Source organism: Macaca nemestrina, chromosome 7 (assembly GCF_043159975.1).
Source record: "Macaca nemestrina isolate mMacNem1 chromosome 7, mMacNem.hap1, whole genome shotgun sequence".
Lineage (NCBI taxonomy): Eukaryota > Metazoa > Chordata > Mammalia > Primates > Cercopithecidae > Macaca > Macaca nemestrina.
Window position 1 is genome coordinate 161,349,914 of NC_092131.1, and position 14,309 is coordinate 161,364,222.

The 14,309-nt window shown below is 49.5% G+C and overlaps 1 protein-coding gene across 5 annotated transcripts in view; it reads left to right on the forward strand.

Annotated features, from left to right (window-relative positions):
• The window catches only part of LOC105492139 (regulator of microtubule dynamics 3), a 29,955-nt gene that overhangs the window by 11,249 nt on the left and 4,397 nt on the right, over positions 1 to 14,309 (forward strand). For all 5 annotated transcript variants that reach the window (XM_071067078.1, XM_071067076.1, XM_071067077.1 and 2 more), the window contains exons 3-7: positions 1,459 to 1,651; positions 2,069 to 2,212; positions 8,307 to 8,592; positions 9,405 to 9,507; positions 14,163 to 14,223. In XM_071067078.1, the coding sequence (XP_070923179.1) occupies positions 1,459 to 1,651; positions 2,069 to 2,212; positions 8,307 to 8,592; positions 9,405 to 9,507; positions 14,163 to 14,223 (787 nt within the window). The remainder of the gene's footprint in view (positions 1 to 1,458; positions 1,652 to 2,068; positions 2,213 to 8,306; positions 8,593 to 9,404; positions 9,508 to 14,162; positions 14,224 to 14,309) is intronic.

A 14,309-nucleotide genomic window follows, 5' to 3' on the forward strand; every position in this document is an offset into this window, starting at 1 on the left:
TTGCAGATTTGTTAATTCGTTTGAGCAAAGGATCTAGGGCTGGTTCAAACTACTACCATATTTGTGCAAGAGGAGTGTTTTTTTCTTTTCTTTTCTTTTTTTTTTTTTTTTTGAGATGGAGTCTCACTCTGTTGCCCAGGCTGGAGTACAGTGGCATGATCTTGGCTTACTGCAACTTCCACCTCCCTGGGTTCAAGTGATTCTTATGCCTCAGCCTCCCAAGTAGCTGGGATCACAGGTGTGCGCCACCATGCCCAGCTAATTTTTGTATTTTTAGTAAAGATGGGGTTTCCCCATGTTGGCCAGGCTGGTCTCGAACTCCTGGCCTCGGCCTCCTAAAGTGCTGGGATTACAGGCGTGAGCCACCACACCTGGCCAAGAGGAGCGTTTACATTATCTCACTCCCACGCTAATTGGAAGTGAGTGTTTTCTCTGATTGCCAGTGTTAGATGGTTTGGAAAAGTTAGTTCTGGAGGAGTCTTCAAAGAGCTATCACCTTAGATTGCAACTGATTGTCAGCACTTTATAATCTGGTGGTAATCTAGTATTGCAGTGTGCTTCCTTCCCTTGTATTTTGTTTGTTAATTGCTTCACAGTAGTCTTTCTTCTGAGATTAGAAGTGGCCACATTCCCAGAGATCTTTCTTGCTCTACATTCTTGAGCATTATTGGATGTGTGTTGTGGCCTGGCCTAGTTTTTTTTTTTTTTTTAACCAGATTTCCTTAAAGAAGGGATTTATGCTTGCCATATTGTGGGGTCCTGCCTCTCTGGTTTCCTTTTTGTTTTTGCATTTTTCAGTCCAGTTACCATAGGTGGTTGTCACTTTGCTACCATTTCACTGCTGGAATTTACTCAAAAGAGTGAGGCCTAGGGTTGGGTCAGCAGGGCTTAGTAATGGTGTGTTTCTGAGGCGGTTTGGATGGGCTTTTTCTGGTGTACCTCTTCTCTTAGCAACTGCCCCCTTTCTCCTAGTCCTTCTCTGATACACTAAATGAAGTTCTGGGAGAAACTCCCAAGTTTTCCCTACTATCGTTTGTGAAGTGAGAGATCAGAATGTGATGGAGCTCAGTTTTAGTTTTAGTTTTGCTGTGTGGTTGGTTTTGACTCCCTGGTATTGGGCACTATACGGTGAGGTAAAGGTTTTTTTTTTTACTCTAGCAGGACAGCTGTCCTCCTTCAGATTCCACACTCGGGCAAGCATTTTACATTATCTGTCGTGGTGTGCAGCATTCCTGAAGGGCCCTGGTATGGAAGGTTCTTGGGGCAGAGGACTCTTGTTTAGAGATCTCTGGGTAGTTTCTTGGGACTTGTTACCATGACCTGGCTGTGAACGTCTGCTACCTGAGCGTCACTGGGCCTTCTCTTCTAATGGAAAGCAGGTGTTCTTGAATTCTAGGTGTGAGATCTCTTCCCCACTATATTCCTGGGTGTCACTGGCTCCCATTCTCCTTCCTTCAGTGATGCTCTTGCGGGCTGTCTCAGGTGGGGCTGGAGATGCCGCAGTGCTGCCCAGCCTTCCACGGGAAGGACAGGAGAAGGTGCTGGACCGCCTCGACTTTGTGCTGACCAGCCTTGTGGCACTGCGGCGAGAGGTGGAGGAGCTGAGGAGCAGCCTGCGAGGACTTGCCGGGGAGATTGTTGGGGAGGTCCGGTGAGTAATGCAGCTTCCTCTCCCGCTTTATCCCTCCCCTGCAGCTTTTTCAGCTGAGGTGTGTTCTGGCCTTTGCTTTCTGTCTCTAAAGAAGAAACCAGTTTTATAGCTTCTAGCCTAATCTGGGTGGAAGCTGTACATTTGGTACCTCGCCTTGCACACGCTCCTTGCTGCTTCTGGACTCTCATGGTTGATCTGTTGTAGCAGCTGAAATGCTCTGTTTGCCCAACCTGGTCTGTCTGTGTGGTCTGGGCCCAGGGAGCTGCCCTTCTTACCCTCCTGAGGGTTAGAGACCTAGGATTTTCTCTGCTTTTGGCCCTTTAATGAGGAGCAGTAGTAAGAGGCACCCCATGGTGAGCAGAAAGACAGGCTGGATGGGACCTAATGGTACCCTTCGGGATGGGGCCTGCTTTCCAGATCCCACATGGAAGAGAACCAGAGAGTGGCTCGGCGGCGAAGGTTTCCGTTTGTCCGGGAGAGGAGTGACTCCACTGGCTCCAGCTCTGTCTACTTCACGGCCTCCTCGGGAGCCACATTCACAGATGCTGAGAGTGAAGGGGGGTGAGTTGTCTCTCCTGGAGGCAGTTATGGCTACAGCCAGGTGGTGTTTTGTAAAAGTATTATCAATGGAAAATCCAAACTAAGCTGCTGCAAATAATTTTTGGAACAGGTAAGAGTATAATAAATACAGAAGAGTTGAAACGAAAAACCCATCCAATTTATGTCATTCAGACAAATGTAGATGTTAATAGCAGTTATTGCTTACATCTGTTATCTTAGTTTATTACAAAGTTATGATATATTATTTGGGCGTTTTTCTGTGTTATCACAAGGACTTGATAAGCATTGTTTGACTTTGTTCCTTTCCTTGGGTGGCCGAGCTGTTGTACCTAGATGTCTAAGCACGAAGCATGCTCCTCCCTGGGAGTCACCCTCTTCCCACAGGGGAGCCTTGCCTGTGATCTTTTGCATTTTTACAGGTGGGAGGTGGATGTCCTGAGTTCTTAGTGGCCCAGGAGGGCTGACGATAGGCCTTTCTTTGAGGCGGGGCAGGTGGCAGGAGTCTGGTGGACAGCCTCCTCCAAGTCTGGTCATGCTAAGGGCGTTTTGAGTTTAAACCACTAGCACCACTTTGAAACTTTGGTCCCAAGGATAGAGTCTGATGTTGTCACTAGCAGCATCTGCCCTTGTCTGCTGCTAGCTCCGATCATTCAGGTAGCCTGTGTGAGGCCTAGAGGCCGATTTCTCCTTGTCCAGCCTTCTTCTCAAGGGAAAGACTGGTGCAGAGAACAGCCAAGTTTTATGCTGGATCAGAGAAATTAGCTCTAAGCAGGCAAATGGAAACTAGAAGTTAAAATCAGTCAGTTAAAACCAGGCATGGTGGTGGCTCATGGTAATCCCAGCACTTTGGTAGGCCGAGACAGGAGGATTGCTTGAGTTCAGGAGCTTGAGACCACCCTGGGCAAGGCAGCAAGACTACATCTCTACAGAAAGTAACTACCTGGGGGAGGCCAAGGTGGGCGGATCACCTGAGGTCAGGAGTTTGAGACCAGTCTGGCCAACATGCTGAAATCCTGTCTACTAAAAATACAAAAATTAGCCAGGCGTGGTGGTGCATGCCTGTAATCCCAGCTACTCGGGAGGCTGAGGCAGCAGAATTGCTGGAACCCAGGAGGCGGAGGTTTCAGTGAGCCGAGATCATGCCACTGCACCCCAGCCTGGGAGATAAGAGTGAGACTCCATCTCAAAAAAAAAAAAAAAAAAAAGAGCTGGGCATGGTGGCATGGGCTGGTAGTCCCAGCTACTTGGGAGGCTGGGAGTTTGAGGCTGGAGTGAGCCATAATTGTGCCACTGCACTCCAGCCTGGGTGACAGAGCAAGACCCTGCCTCAAAAAAAAAAAAAAAAAAAAGTAAATACTAGGTGATAGGAATTTTTCAGCTCCATTATAATCATATGCACCCACTGTTAGATGCGCAGTCCATTGTTGACTGACACGTCATTATCACCAACGCTGGATTTGATGACTGCTCAGGGGCCTCCAGAAACCTGTGGAGTGGTGGCGAAGAGCTCTGCTCCTCCATGGGGGACTGCTGTTGCCTGGGTTGTCAGATCCCTATTATCTGTATTCTCAAGGGCAAGCAGAGGTGGCCCTTTTCTTTTTTTTTTTTTTTGAGACGGAGTCTCGCTCTGTCGCCCAGGCTGGAGTGCAGTGGCCGGATCTCAGCTCACTGCAAGCTCCGCCTCCCAGGTTTACGCCATTCTCCTGCCTCAGCCTCCCGAGTAGCTGGGACTACAGGCGCCTGCCACCTAGCCCGGCTAGTTTTTTGTATTTTTTAGTAGAGACGGGGTTTCACCGTGTTAGCCAGGATGGTCTCGATCTCCTGACCTCGTGATCCGCCCGTCTCGGCCTCCCAAAGTGCTGGGATTACAGGCTTGAGCCACCGCGCCCGGCCAAGGTGGCCCTTTTCTATTCAATTTACCTAAATGGCTCTGGGCCAAGAGATGCTTCCAGAAGTTGTGTTAAAGAGGGGGCAAAAATGAAATTAACATTTGATACATCTGAAGTGAAGAGAGAGATGGAGGAAGTAGTTGACAGTGGGCACTGAGATGTAAAAGAACATCTCTGCAACCCAAGGAAGCAGGCCACTTGGGTGGGGAATTGATATTTGAACTCTCTAAGGAGGCGGAACAGAAGGAGAGGTCACAGCTCTGCCCCAGATCAAACACAACTTGAGGTCCTTCATGACTGTTTTTTGTTTTGTTTTGAGACAGGGTCTCACTCTGTTGCCCAGGCTGGAGTTCAGTGGCACCATCACAGCACAGCAGCCTCAACCCCTTGGGCTCAAGTGGTCCTCCTGCTTCAGCCTTCTGAGTAGTGGGGACTACAGGCATGTGCCACCATGCCAGCCAATTTTATTTATTTTTTTGTAGAGATGGGGTCTCACTATGTTGCCCAGGCTGGTCTTGAACTCCTGGCCTCAAGCACTTCTTCCACATTGGCCTCCAAGTGCTGAGATTACAGGCATGAACCATCGCACCTGGTCCTCTTTGTGATGATTTAAAGAAGTTGTCCTAGGCCGGCGCAGTGGCTCAGGCCTGTAATTCCAGCACTTTGGAAGGCCGAGGCGGGTGGATCACTTGAGGTCAGGAGTTCAAGACCAGACGACCAACATGGTGAAACCCTGTGTCTACTAAAAATACAAAAATTAGCTGGGCGTGGTGGTGGGCGCCTGTAATTCCAGCTATTCCGGAGGCTGAGACAGGAGAATCACTTGAACCCAGGAGGTGGAGGTTGCTGTGAGCCAAGATTGCACCACTGCACTCCAGCCTGGGCAACAAAGACTCCACCTCAAAAAGATAAGTACAAACTTCTGGGGTCAGTGGGAGCCAGAGCAGTTAACCAGGGACATCTGTGGGACCTTCACTGCTAGGGGTGCTCACTGGGACTCCCAAGGCCACAAGGAGCAGGCCAGAGCTGCCAGACACCTGTGATGGGGCAAGGGGAGGGGTGGCTTTCTTAATTATAGCTCCATCAGGCTGTGTCCTATGCCCAGTCCCGTGGCATGACAGCAGGTGGTGGTGCAACACTCTGTGGTTGAGCTGGCTGCTCTCTAGGGCAGTGGCCGTGGTGAATGATTCTTTGTGCCATCGTCATTGCCATGTAGGTCAAGGGGGAGCTCTAGGAGTCTACAAACTCTGAAATGGCTTTGAACCTGTGTCTTGGGGCAAGGAGAGCTGCTTTGAGGGATGAAGGGCTGAGATTTGATGGGCTGCTTGATTTCACTGAAAGCTGTATTCCTTCTTCCAAATAACAACTTTGAGGTCTCAGGAGATTGAGGGTGGCAGAGGCAGAATCACTGTGCAGCTCTGTGAGCTTGTTCCCCGGGCATTGTACCAAACACAGCTTGAGTTCCCTGTCAGAACCCAACTTGCCCTAAAACACCAGCTCCTCCAGCAAGCCTTCCCAGGCATCTCAGCCAAGAGAGATTGCCTGCAGCCTCATCGTGAAGACTCCTTCTTGGGCATTTATGGCCTCACTAAGTTGGGTCTTATCTCAAGGTCAGGGCCCATGTCATCTTTGAAGACCTCATACTCAGTCTCTAACATGGTTTAGGTAGAGTTAAGAGAAACTTAATTGCCAGGAGGGGAGATGTGCATAACTGAGTCCTTCATTACTGCTTAAGAGTGGCAGTCTCCTTGCTCAGAGGGAGCCTTGGGTCTCTGGTCCACTGTGGGAACTCCAGTCCTCCGGAGTGCACGGGACCAAAGGACCTTTTCAAAGGTCCCTGCTAGTCCCTGGCAGATCTCAAAAGCCTCAGGCTATGTTAAAAGGGTCACTTCTCTGTGGTAGATTTCTCCAAGGACTGGTTGGGTTAGTCCGGGAGGTGGAAGGTGAAAGAGAATGGTGTAAATGTGGTAGCCCTTGGCATGTGATTAATCTCTTCTGAGGCCCCAGTAGCTGCTCCAGGCGGTAGGGTTTCAGATTGATGAGGAGAGTGCCTTAAAGTGGGGCTGAGATGCAATTAAAGTCCACTCTTTAAAGTGCCAGGTTCCCTGGAGCCTTCCTGCCTCACAGGGCTCTACCAGCTTTCACTCTGTTTGTGGCAGCAAGGCCCCCTGACCTCTCTTCTTGGCTTTGGGAGCTGGGCCTTTAGGATCCAGAGGGATGGCAGTATCACAGGTCAGGTCCCAGGGGATTCTGTGCTGATGCCTGGGCTCCAGCAGTGCTAGGTCCCTCCCTGGGGGTACTGGAGGCAGAGAGACTCCTGTTTGGACTCCTGATTGGCTGAGGCAGTCTTCAACCCAGCAAGAAATAGGGTCTCCCCCTCTTTCTAGCAAAGGGAGATGATGTGATTCCAGCTTTCTGTTCCAGATAAACCATCTATCCATTTTGCCTTTGGGCCTGGCTGGGCAGAGAAGACTCTGGTTTGATTTTTCTTAATCTGTGGCAGGTGCAGTTGGGAGTTTCAGTTTCTCTAGGTTGCCTGTGGGTGGTCTCACTCATCAGTACCTAGGTTGGTTACAAAATCTAATGACACTTATCCTTCTGCCTTTAATTTCTAAAGGTGCTTTTTTTTTTTTCCTAATAACTAAAGGGGAAAGATACTTGGATAACCTCTTAAAAAACAAAGGTGCGGTTAAGAAAGGTTTTAAATACCTTACAAGTTCTTGTAGTAGATATGTCTGGGGCCTCTTTTTTAGATGAGGCTGAAGCTCCTCTGTAAGGATGCTGTCAGCATGGACTGGGCATCCGGTCTGGTTGCTCACTTCCAGAGCCTTCAGAGCCTGCCGCCTTGTAGTTTCTGGACTGGAGGACAGCACTTCTGCCCTGACATTAGGCTATCATGTGTTGACTTTATTTGTAGGTGTGTGTGTCATCTCTCCTTCAATCCTGTTTTGCTCCAGCCACAGGGAGCCTACTCTCTTTTTTCTTTTTCTTTTTTTTTTTGGACGTTGTCTCTCTTTGTCGCCCAGGCTGGAGTGCAGCGGCATGATCTCGGCTCACTGCAAGCTCCGCCTCCCGGGTTCACACTATTCTCCTGCCTCAGCCTCCCGAGTAGCTGGGACTATAGGTGCCTGCCACCACGCCTGGCTAAGTTTTTGTTTTTAGTAGAGATGGGGGTTTCACCGTGTTAGCCAGGATGGTCTCGATCTCCTGACCTCGTGATCCATCCACCTCGGCCTCCCAGAGTGCTGGGATTACAGGCGTGAGCCACCGCGCCTGACCTTGTGTTTGCTTCTGACCCCTAGAAGTCCTGCCTTTTCCCTTGCTCAGTCTTTATCTATTTTAGGCAATTAGGGAAAACACCCTAATCAACTGCTGGTGGCTGAGATCCAAGAGAAACTCAGCTTCCTCTTTAGTGGGTGCATCAGGGTTGGGGCTTCTTAGGAGCCACCTAGCATGTGGCAGCCCCACCCCCAAAACACCTTTTCAAGGGGTGGTTTGCATTGTCTTCCCCTTCTTCTGGTTGCAAAGTGATTCCTATCACCTCTCCTCACATCCTTAAGTTCTCAAGGTTACCAAGGGCTACTCCTGTTGCAGTTTAGGTTTGGTTGACTTGGGCCAGAGGTTATGTTTGTGGATGCATGTGGCTGCCCATGATCTGAAGCTGCACCCACCCACATTGGTTCTGATAAGTGTCTCTGACTCATAAGGCAGAAATGAGCAGGGGCTTCTCACATTTGCCTTGACTGTCACAGGGCCCCAGCTGGTCAGCTACTCTTTCCTTCCCGGATCATTTTCCCAGCCCTTAGTTCCCATAGGAAGCTTTCTCTCAAATAATGATTTCTGCTGGCCATGGTGGCTCATGCCTGTAATCCCAGCACTTTGGGAGGCCAAGGTGGGCAGATCACTTGAGGCCAGGGGTTTGAGACCAGTCTGGGCAACATGGCAAAACCCCATCTCTACTAAAAATACAAAAAAATTAGGTGGGAGAGTTGTTTGAACCCAGGAGGTGGAAGTTCAAGTGAGCCAAGATCGAGCCACTGCACTCCACCCTATCTCAAGAAAAGAAAAAAGAAAAAAAATCTGCCCTCAAGAGGTATTTGGTGCTTTGGACAATGCCATGAAGAGTGCTGCTTTGGTGGTGAGGGATACAGACCCTAGGGGCTCTGAGCTGAATAATCCTCTTGTCCCTTACATTTCTCTGCCAGTTATACAACAGCCAATGCGGAGTCTGACAATGAGCGGGACTCTGACAAAGAAAGTGAGGACGGGGAAGATGAAGTGAGCTGCGAGACTGTGAAGATGGGAAGAAAGGATTCTCTAGACCTGGAGGAGGAGGCAGCTTCGGGTGTTGTGCCCAGTGCCCTGGAGGCTGGAGGTTCCTCAGGCTTGGAGGATGTGCTGCCTCTCCTGCAGCAGGCTGACGAGCTGCACAGGGGTGATGAGCAAGGCAAGCGGGAGGGCTTCCAGCTGCTGCTCAACAACAAGCTGGCGGTGAGGCTCCAGCTGCCTGCCTGCTTCTCCCTCCCTTCCTCCCTCCCTCCATCTGCTTCTGAGCCCTGGGGAATGAAGGCCCATGTGGTTACTGCCCCTACAAGGTGACATGGGACGAGAAATGGTGAGACAGCTGGTTCTGCATCTGTCCCCTGGGTTGCATATCCTCTTCTAAGGAGGCCCAGCATGGACCCTAGGGCCAGGGTACCGCTTGCCCCAGAGCTGCCTCCCCTCTGGGGATGGGGAGCGTAGTCCTCTGCCTTCTGTAGAGCTACTGCAGAAAGGACTGTACCTCTCACTTCTAGGGGGAAATGTGGAAAGAACTGTATTTTTTTTCTCTTGTTTCCCTTGAGGCAGAGTCCAAGCTGCCAGCCCCATTACAAGTGACAACTGTGTAGGTCGTTCACCCACAATTCTCTTCTCAGGTTCAGACAAAATTTATGCCCACCCAGGTATAAATGCCCCCCTCCGGAAGTTAGAAGTTTCCCTTTTCCTTTCACACTTTCTTCATGTGTCAGCAAAAGACCTCGTGCCTTATGACATCTTGGAGTTGACCTTTCCTCCCGCCAGTTCTAGGAGGCCAGAATGCCCTCTGTGATTGTGCAAGCTACTGGCTAGACAGAGAATGTGTCATACATTAACTGCATGTGGGAAGGGATGACTGGGGGGAAGACTGCCTGTAGGAGCTGGCCTGATATTGATTGTAACATACTAGCTTGGAAATTCAAACCTAGGGTGTGGGGGAAGGTCAGGGCCCCCATTCTCCACAGCTGAGGAAAAAGGGGCCTTACCTGTTTCCGTCTGGTCTTCAGTATGGAAGCCGGCAGGACTTTCTCTGGCGCCTGGCCCGAGCCTACAGTGACATGTGTGAGCTCACTGAGGAGGTGAGCGAGAAGAAGTCATATGCCCTAGATGGTAAGTGCTGACAGCTTCCTGTGGGAAGGTGACTGGTTCGGGGTGGGGCTGGCCCATCTGCGTGGGGAACCACCAAGATGCTGTCAGAGCAGTTGTGGCTCAGTTACCCACTAGGGACAAACTCTGGCTCCCCGAGACCCTTGCTTTCTCCTCTGGAGGAAGAGAGCAGTCTTTGTTTATCTGTATATCATGCTGATTAGTAACACACGTGCATATGTTTTTAGGAGTACTTGTATCCTATCAGCATTATTCGTTTTTCTCACTCTCTAGCCACAGAGGGCAAAACCTTTTTTCTTAACCTGAGGTTTTTTTGCTACTTAGAAATCTGGTTTCAGTTATGAAGCCTGTGGGGCAGGTGTTCTAAGAATATGGGTAGCTTACGCCGGGCACGGTGGCTCACGCCTATAATCCAGCACTTTGGGAGGCCGAGGTGGGTGGATCACGAGGTCAGGAGATCGAGACCATCCTGGCTAACACGGTGAAACCCCATCTCTACTAAAAATACAAAAAAATTAGCCAGGCATGGTGGCAGGCACCTGTAGTCCCAGCTACTTGGGAGGCTGAGGCAGAATGGTGTGAACCCAGGAGGCGGAGCTTGCAGTGAGCCGAGATCGCGCCACTGCACTCCAGCCTGAGCAACAGAGTGAGACTCCATCTCAAAAAAAATAAATAAATAACAATATATATAGAGAGAGAGCTAGCTTAGAAGACTCTGGAATCCACTTGGCAAGTCTATTGGCAAAGGCTCCACCCTGGAGGATAGGGTGCATCTGACCTGTGCCAGGCTCAGGGCTTGGCCTTGTCTGTCATGAGGTCAGTGAATCCTGGGACTTTCGAGACTGATGTGTCCTACTGAACTCCACACACTGAGTCAGGTACTATCAGTGGGTTTCTAGGTCTGTGGTTCAGTTAATATCTTTTTTTTTTTTTTTTCAAACAGTCTTTCTCTGTTGCCCAGGCTGGAGTTCAGTGGTCTGATCTCGGCTGAATGCAACCTCCACCTCCTGGGCTCAAGCAATTCTCCTGCCTCAGCCTCCCCAGTAGCTGGGATTACAAACACATGCCACCATACCCGACTAATTCTTATATTTTTAGTAGAGATGGGGTTTCGTCATGTTGGCCAAGCTGGTCTCGAACTCCTGGCCTCAAGTAATCCACCCACCTAGGCCTCCCAAAGTGCTGGGATAACAGGCATAAGCCACTGCGCCTGGCCAGTTAACTGTCTAAAATAGATTTGTTTACCTTTCTATTATAAGTACAGCCTGATAAATATTATTGAATCCTTGATAATGTATACTCTAACAATACCTCAAGGTTAATATTCTAAACATCTGTAGAATTCTGTCGATGGAGAAAGAACAGACCAGTTGAGTAGGATGTGTCTGCAGACCCTCAGAAAAATTCCTAGAAGTTTTAACAAAAGATGCTTAATTATGATTACTTTCTCTTCAAAAGTTTCTATTTTCCCTCCTGAATTTCAGGTAAGGATTCCCAATCAGTTTTTGGGCTGATTTTTGGACTTGTCATGTCAACAACCTTTCCTTTCCCTCTTGATCATTGATCATCTCTTATTAGTGCTAGTAGCCAGCATGAACCCCAAAGACAGAAGTGGAGGCAGTGGTTAGAGGGACGGCATTTGGTTGGTCTGGCCTCCTGAGCTTAGCACCCATGGACAAATCTTTACCTGCTGGAGGTCAGATGACTATGGAATGTCTCTGAAGGTTCTGCTCTGAGATCACAGCCTTTAAGAATTATCCTTACTGGGTATAAAGTTTATTTCATTGTATCTCTAGGAGCTGGACCACCAGGGAGGTACTCATTCTGTGGGGTCTCAGGCAATGTCTTGTCTACAACGCTGTCTAGCTTGTCAGCAACTGGTTGTCTCATTCTGCTATTATTTTCCTAGTGAGGCAGTACTTTGAAGAGGGCAGAGAGAAATTCCCAAAGAGGCAGTGTCCCTCATTGGTGGGGCCATGTGGTCCTTCTGTTTGGGAAGGATCCCAGCACTTTGGGAGGCTGAGGCAAGTGCGTCACCTGAGGTCAGGAGTTCGAGACCAGCCTGGCCAACATGGCGAAACCCATCTCTACTAAAAATACAAAAATTAGCCGGGTGTGGTGGCACACACCTATAATCCCAGCTACTGGGGAGGCTGAGGCAGGAGAATCGCTTGAACCCGGGAGGCGGAGGTTGCAGTCAGCCGAGATCACGCTATTGCACTCCAACCTCCAACCTTGGCAACAGTGAGACTCTTGTCTTTTTGTTGTTGTTGTTGTTGTTGTTTCTTTTTGAGACGGAGTCTCGCTCTGTCGCCCAGGCTGCAGTGCAGTGACCAGATCTCAGCTCACTGCAAGCTCTGCCTCCCGGGTTTACGCCATTCTCCTGCCTCAGCCTCCCGAGCAGCTGGGACTACAGGCGCCCGCCACCTCGCCCGGCTAGTTTTTCGTATTTTCAGTAGAGACAGGGTTTCACCATGTTAGCCAGGATGGTCTCGATCTCCTGACCTAGTGATCCGCCCGTCTCGGCCTCCCAAAGTGCTGGGATTACAGGCTTGAGCCACCGCGCCCGGCCGAGACTCTTGTCTTAAAAAAAAATCCTATGTTGCAGTGTCTTCTCCAGTGCATAGGCATATGATGATCCTTATCTGGCAGTCCATAGGCTCCAGCCTCGATACTTTTATTTTTTTGTGTGTGACATAGTCTTGCTCTGTTGCCCAGGCTGGAGTGCAGTGGAGCAATCTCGGCTCACTGCAAGCTCCGCCTCCCAGGTTCACGTCATTCTCCTGCCTCAGCCTCCCATTTAGCTGGGACTACAGGCGCCTGCCACTGTGCCCGGCTAATTATTGTATTTTTAGTAGAGACGGGGTTTCACCGTGTTAGCCAGGATGGTCTTGATCTCCTCACCTCGTGATCCGCCCGTCTCAGCCTCCCAAAGTGCTGGGATTACAGGCGTGAGCCACTGCGCCCGGCCCAGCCTTGATACTCTTAAGTGACGCTTGTCAGAACTTTCATGTGTATGGGCTTTCATTTCTTTGTTAGAACACTAACCTAGAAAGCTTGGGTTAAGACTAAGTGAAAGTCATCCCTGGTCAGACCTCAGTCCATGTGGCTCTTGTGAAAGAGTTTTGGTCTAGAGCTAATTAATATTCTTGGATTGTGTATCCTTTTGAGAATATATATATATATATATATATATATATATATTTTTTTTTTTTTTTTTTTTTTTTTTTTTTAAGAGATAGGGTCTGGCTGTATTGCCCAGATTGGTCTTGAACTCTTGGTCCCAAGCTATCCTCTCCTTGGCCTCTCAAAGTTCTAGGATTACAGGTGTGAGCCAATGTACCCATCCCCTTTAGAGAATTTTATCAAAGCTGTGATCCCTCTCCCCAGTTACCTAAAATTTTATACAACTTGAGATCCATGGACACCACACCTCCAGAATAAGGTCTGTTGAGGACAATTTCTGATTGTGTTGGATCTTTTTTTTTTTGAGGCAGAGTCTCTCACCCAGGCTGAGTGCAGTGGTGCAATCTTGGCTCGTTGAAACTTCTGCCTCAGCCTCTGGAGGAGCTGGGACTACAGGCATGTGCCAACACACCCGGCTAATTTTTGTATTTTTACTAGAGACAGGGTTTCACCATGTTGCTCAGGCTTGTCTCGAACACTTGATCTCAAGTGATCCACCCACCTCGGCCTTCCAAAGTGCTAGGATTACAGGCATAAGCCATCGTGCCTGGCTGGATCCTTTTATATTTCAAATGCTAAAATCTGCTTCAAGCACATCAGGTGGGCGTTATAAAAAGAAGGTAACGGCCGGGCGCGGTGGCTGAAGCCTGTAATCCCAGCACTTTGGGAGGCCGAGACGGGTGGATCACGAGGTCAGGAGATTAAGACCATCCTGGCGAACACGGTGAAACCCTGTCTCTACTAAAAAATACAAAAAACTAGCCGGGTGAGGTGGCGGGCGCCTGTAGTCCCAGCTACTCGGGAGGCTGAGGCAGGAGAATGACGTAAACCTGGGAGGCGGAGCTTGCAGTGAGCCGAGATTGCGCCACTGCACTCCAGCCTGGGCAACAGAGCGAGACTCCGTCTCAAAAACAAAAAAGAAAAGAAAGAAAAAGAAGGTAACTTGGGTTTCTAATGACAGATGGGGAAGCCAAGGTGAAGCAGAAGTCATCCCTGAAGTCTTCCCTTAGAAGCCGTTTGCAGCCTTTTCTGAGACAGTCTCACTCTGTCACCTAGTCTGCAGTGCAGTGGTGCAATCTCGGCTCACTGCAACTTCTGCCTCCTGGGTTCAAGTGATTATCCTGCCTCAGCCTCCTGAGTAGCTGGGACTACAGGTGCTTGCCACCAAGCCCAGCTAATTTTTGCATTTTTGGTAGAGATGGGGTTTCACCATGTTGGCCAGGCTGGTCTCCAACTCCTGACCTCAGGTGATCTACCCGCCTCAGCCTCCCAAAGTGCTGGGATTACAGGCGTGAGCCACTGTGCCTGGCTTGTTTGAGGCCTTTTATTCTGCTCAAGTTCACAACTATTTCCAAACAAGTACAAGCTGGGTAGGGATTGATGAGAGCTAAAGCAGTCATTCTTCCCACAAGCCTTCCTATGAAAGTGTGCATAAGAGCTGTGTCAACTCTGGATCTACCTTTGTCCTACAGGAAAAGAAGAAGCAGAGGCTGCTCTGGAGAAGGGAAATGAGAGTGCTGACTGTCACCTGTGGTAATAACACCCTGCAGTGTCCTGGGAAGAGCCAGCAAGGGCCAAAGCAGAGGACAGCTCTTTCTTTTCTCTGCCTGGGCCACAGA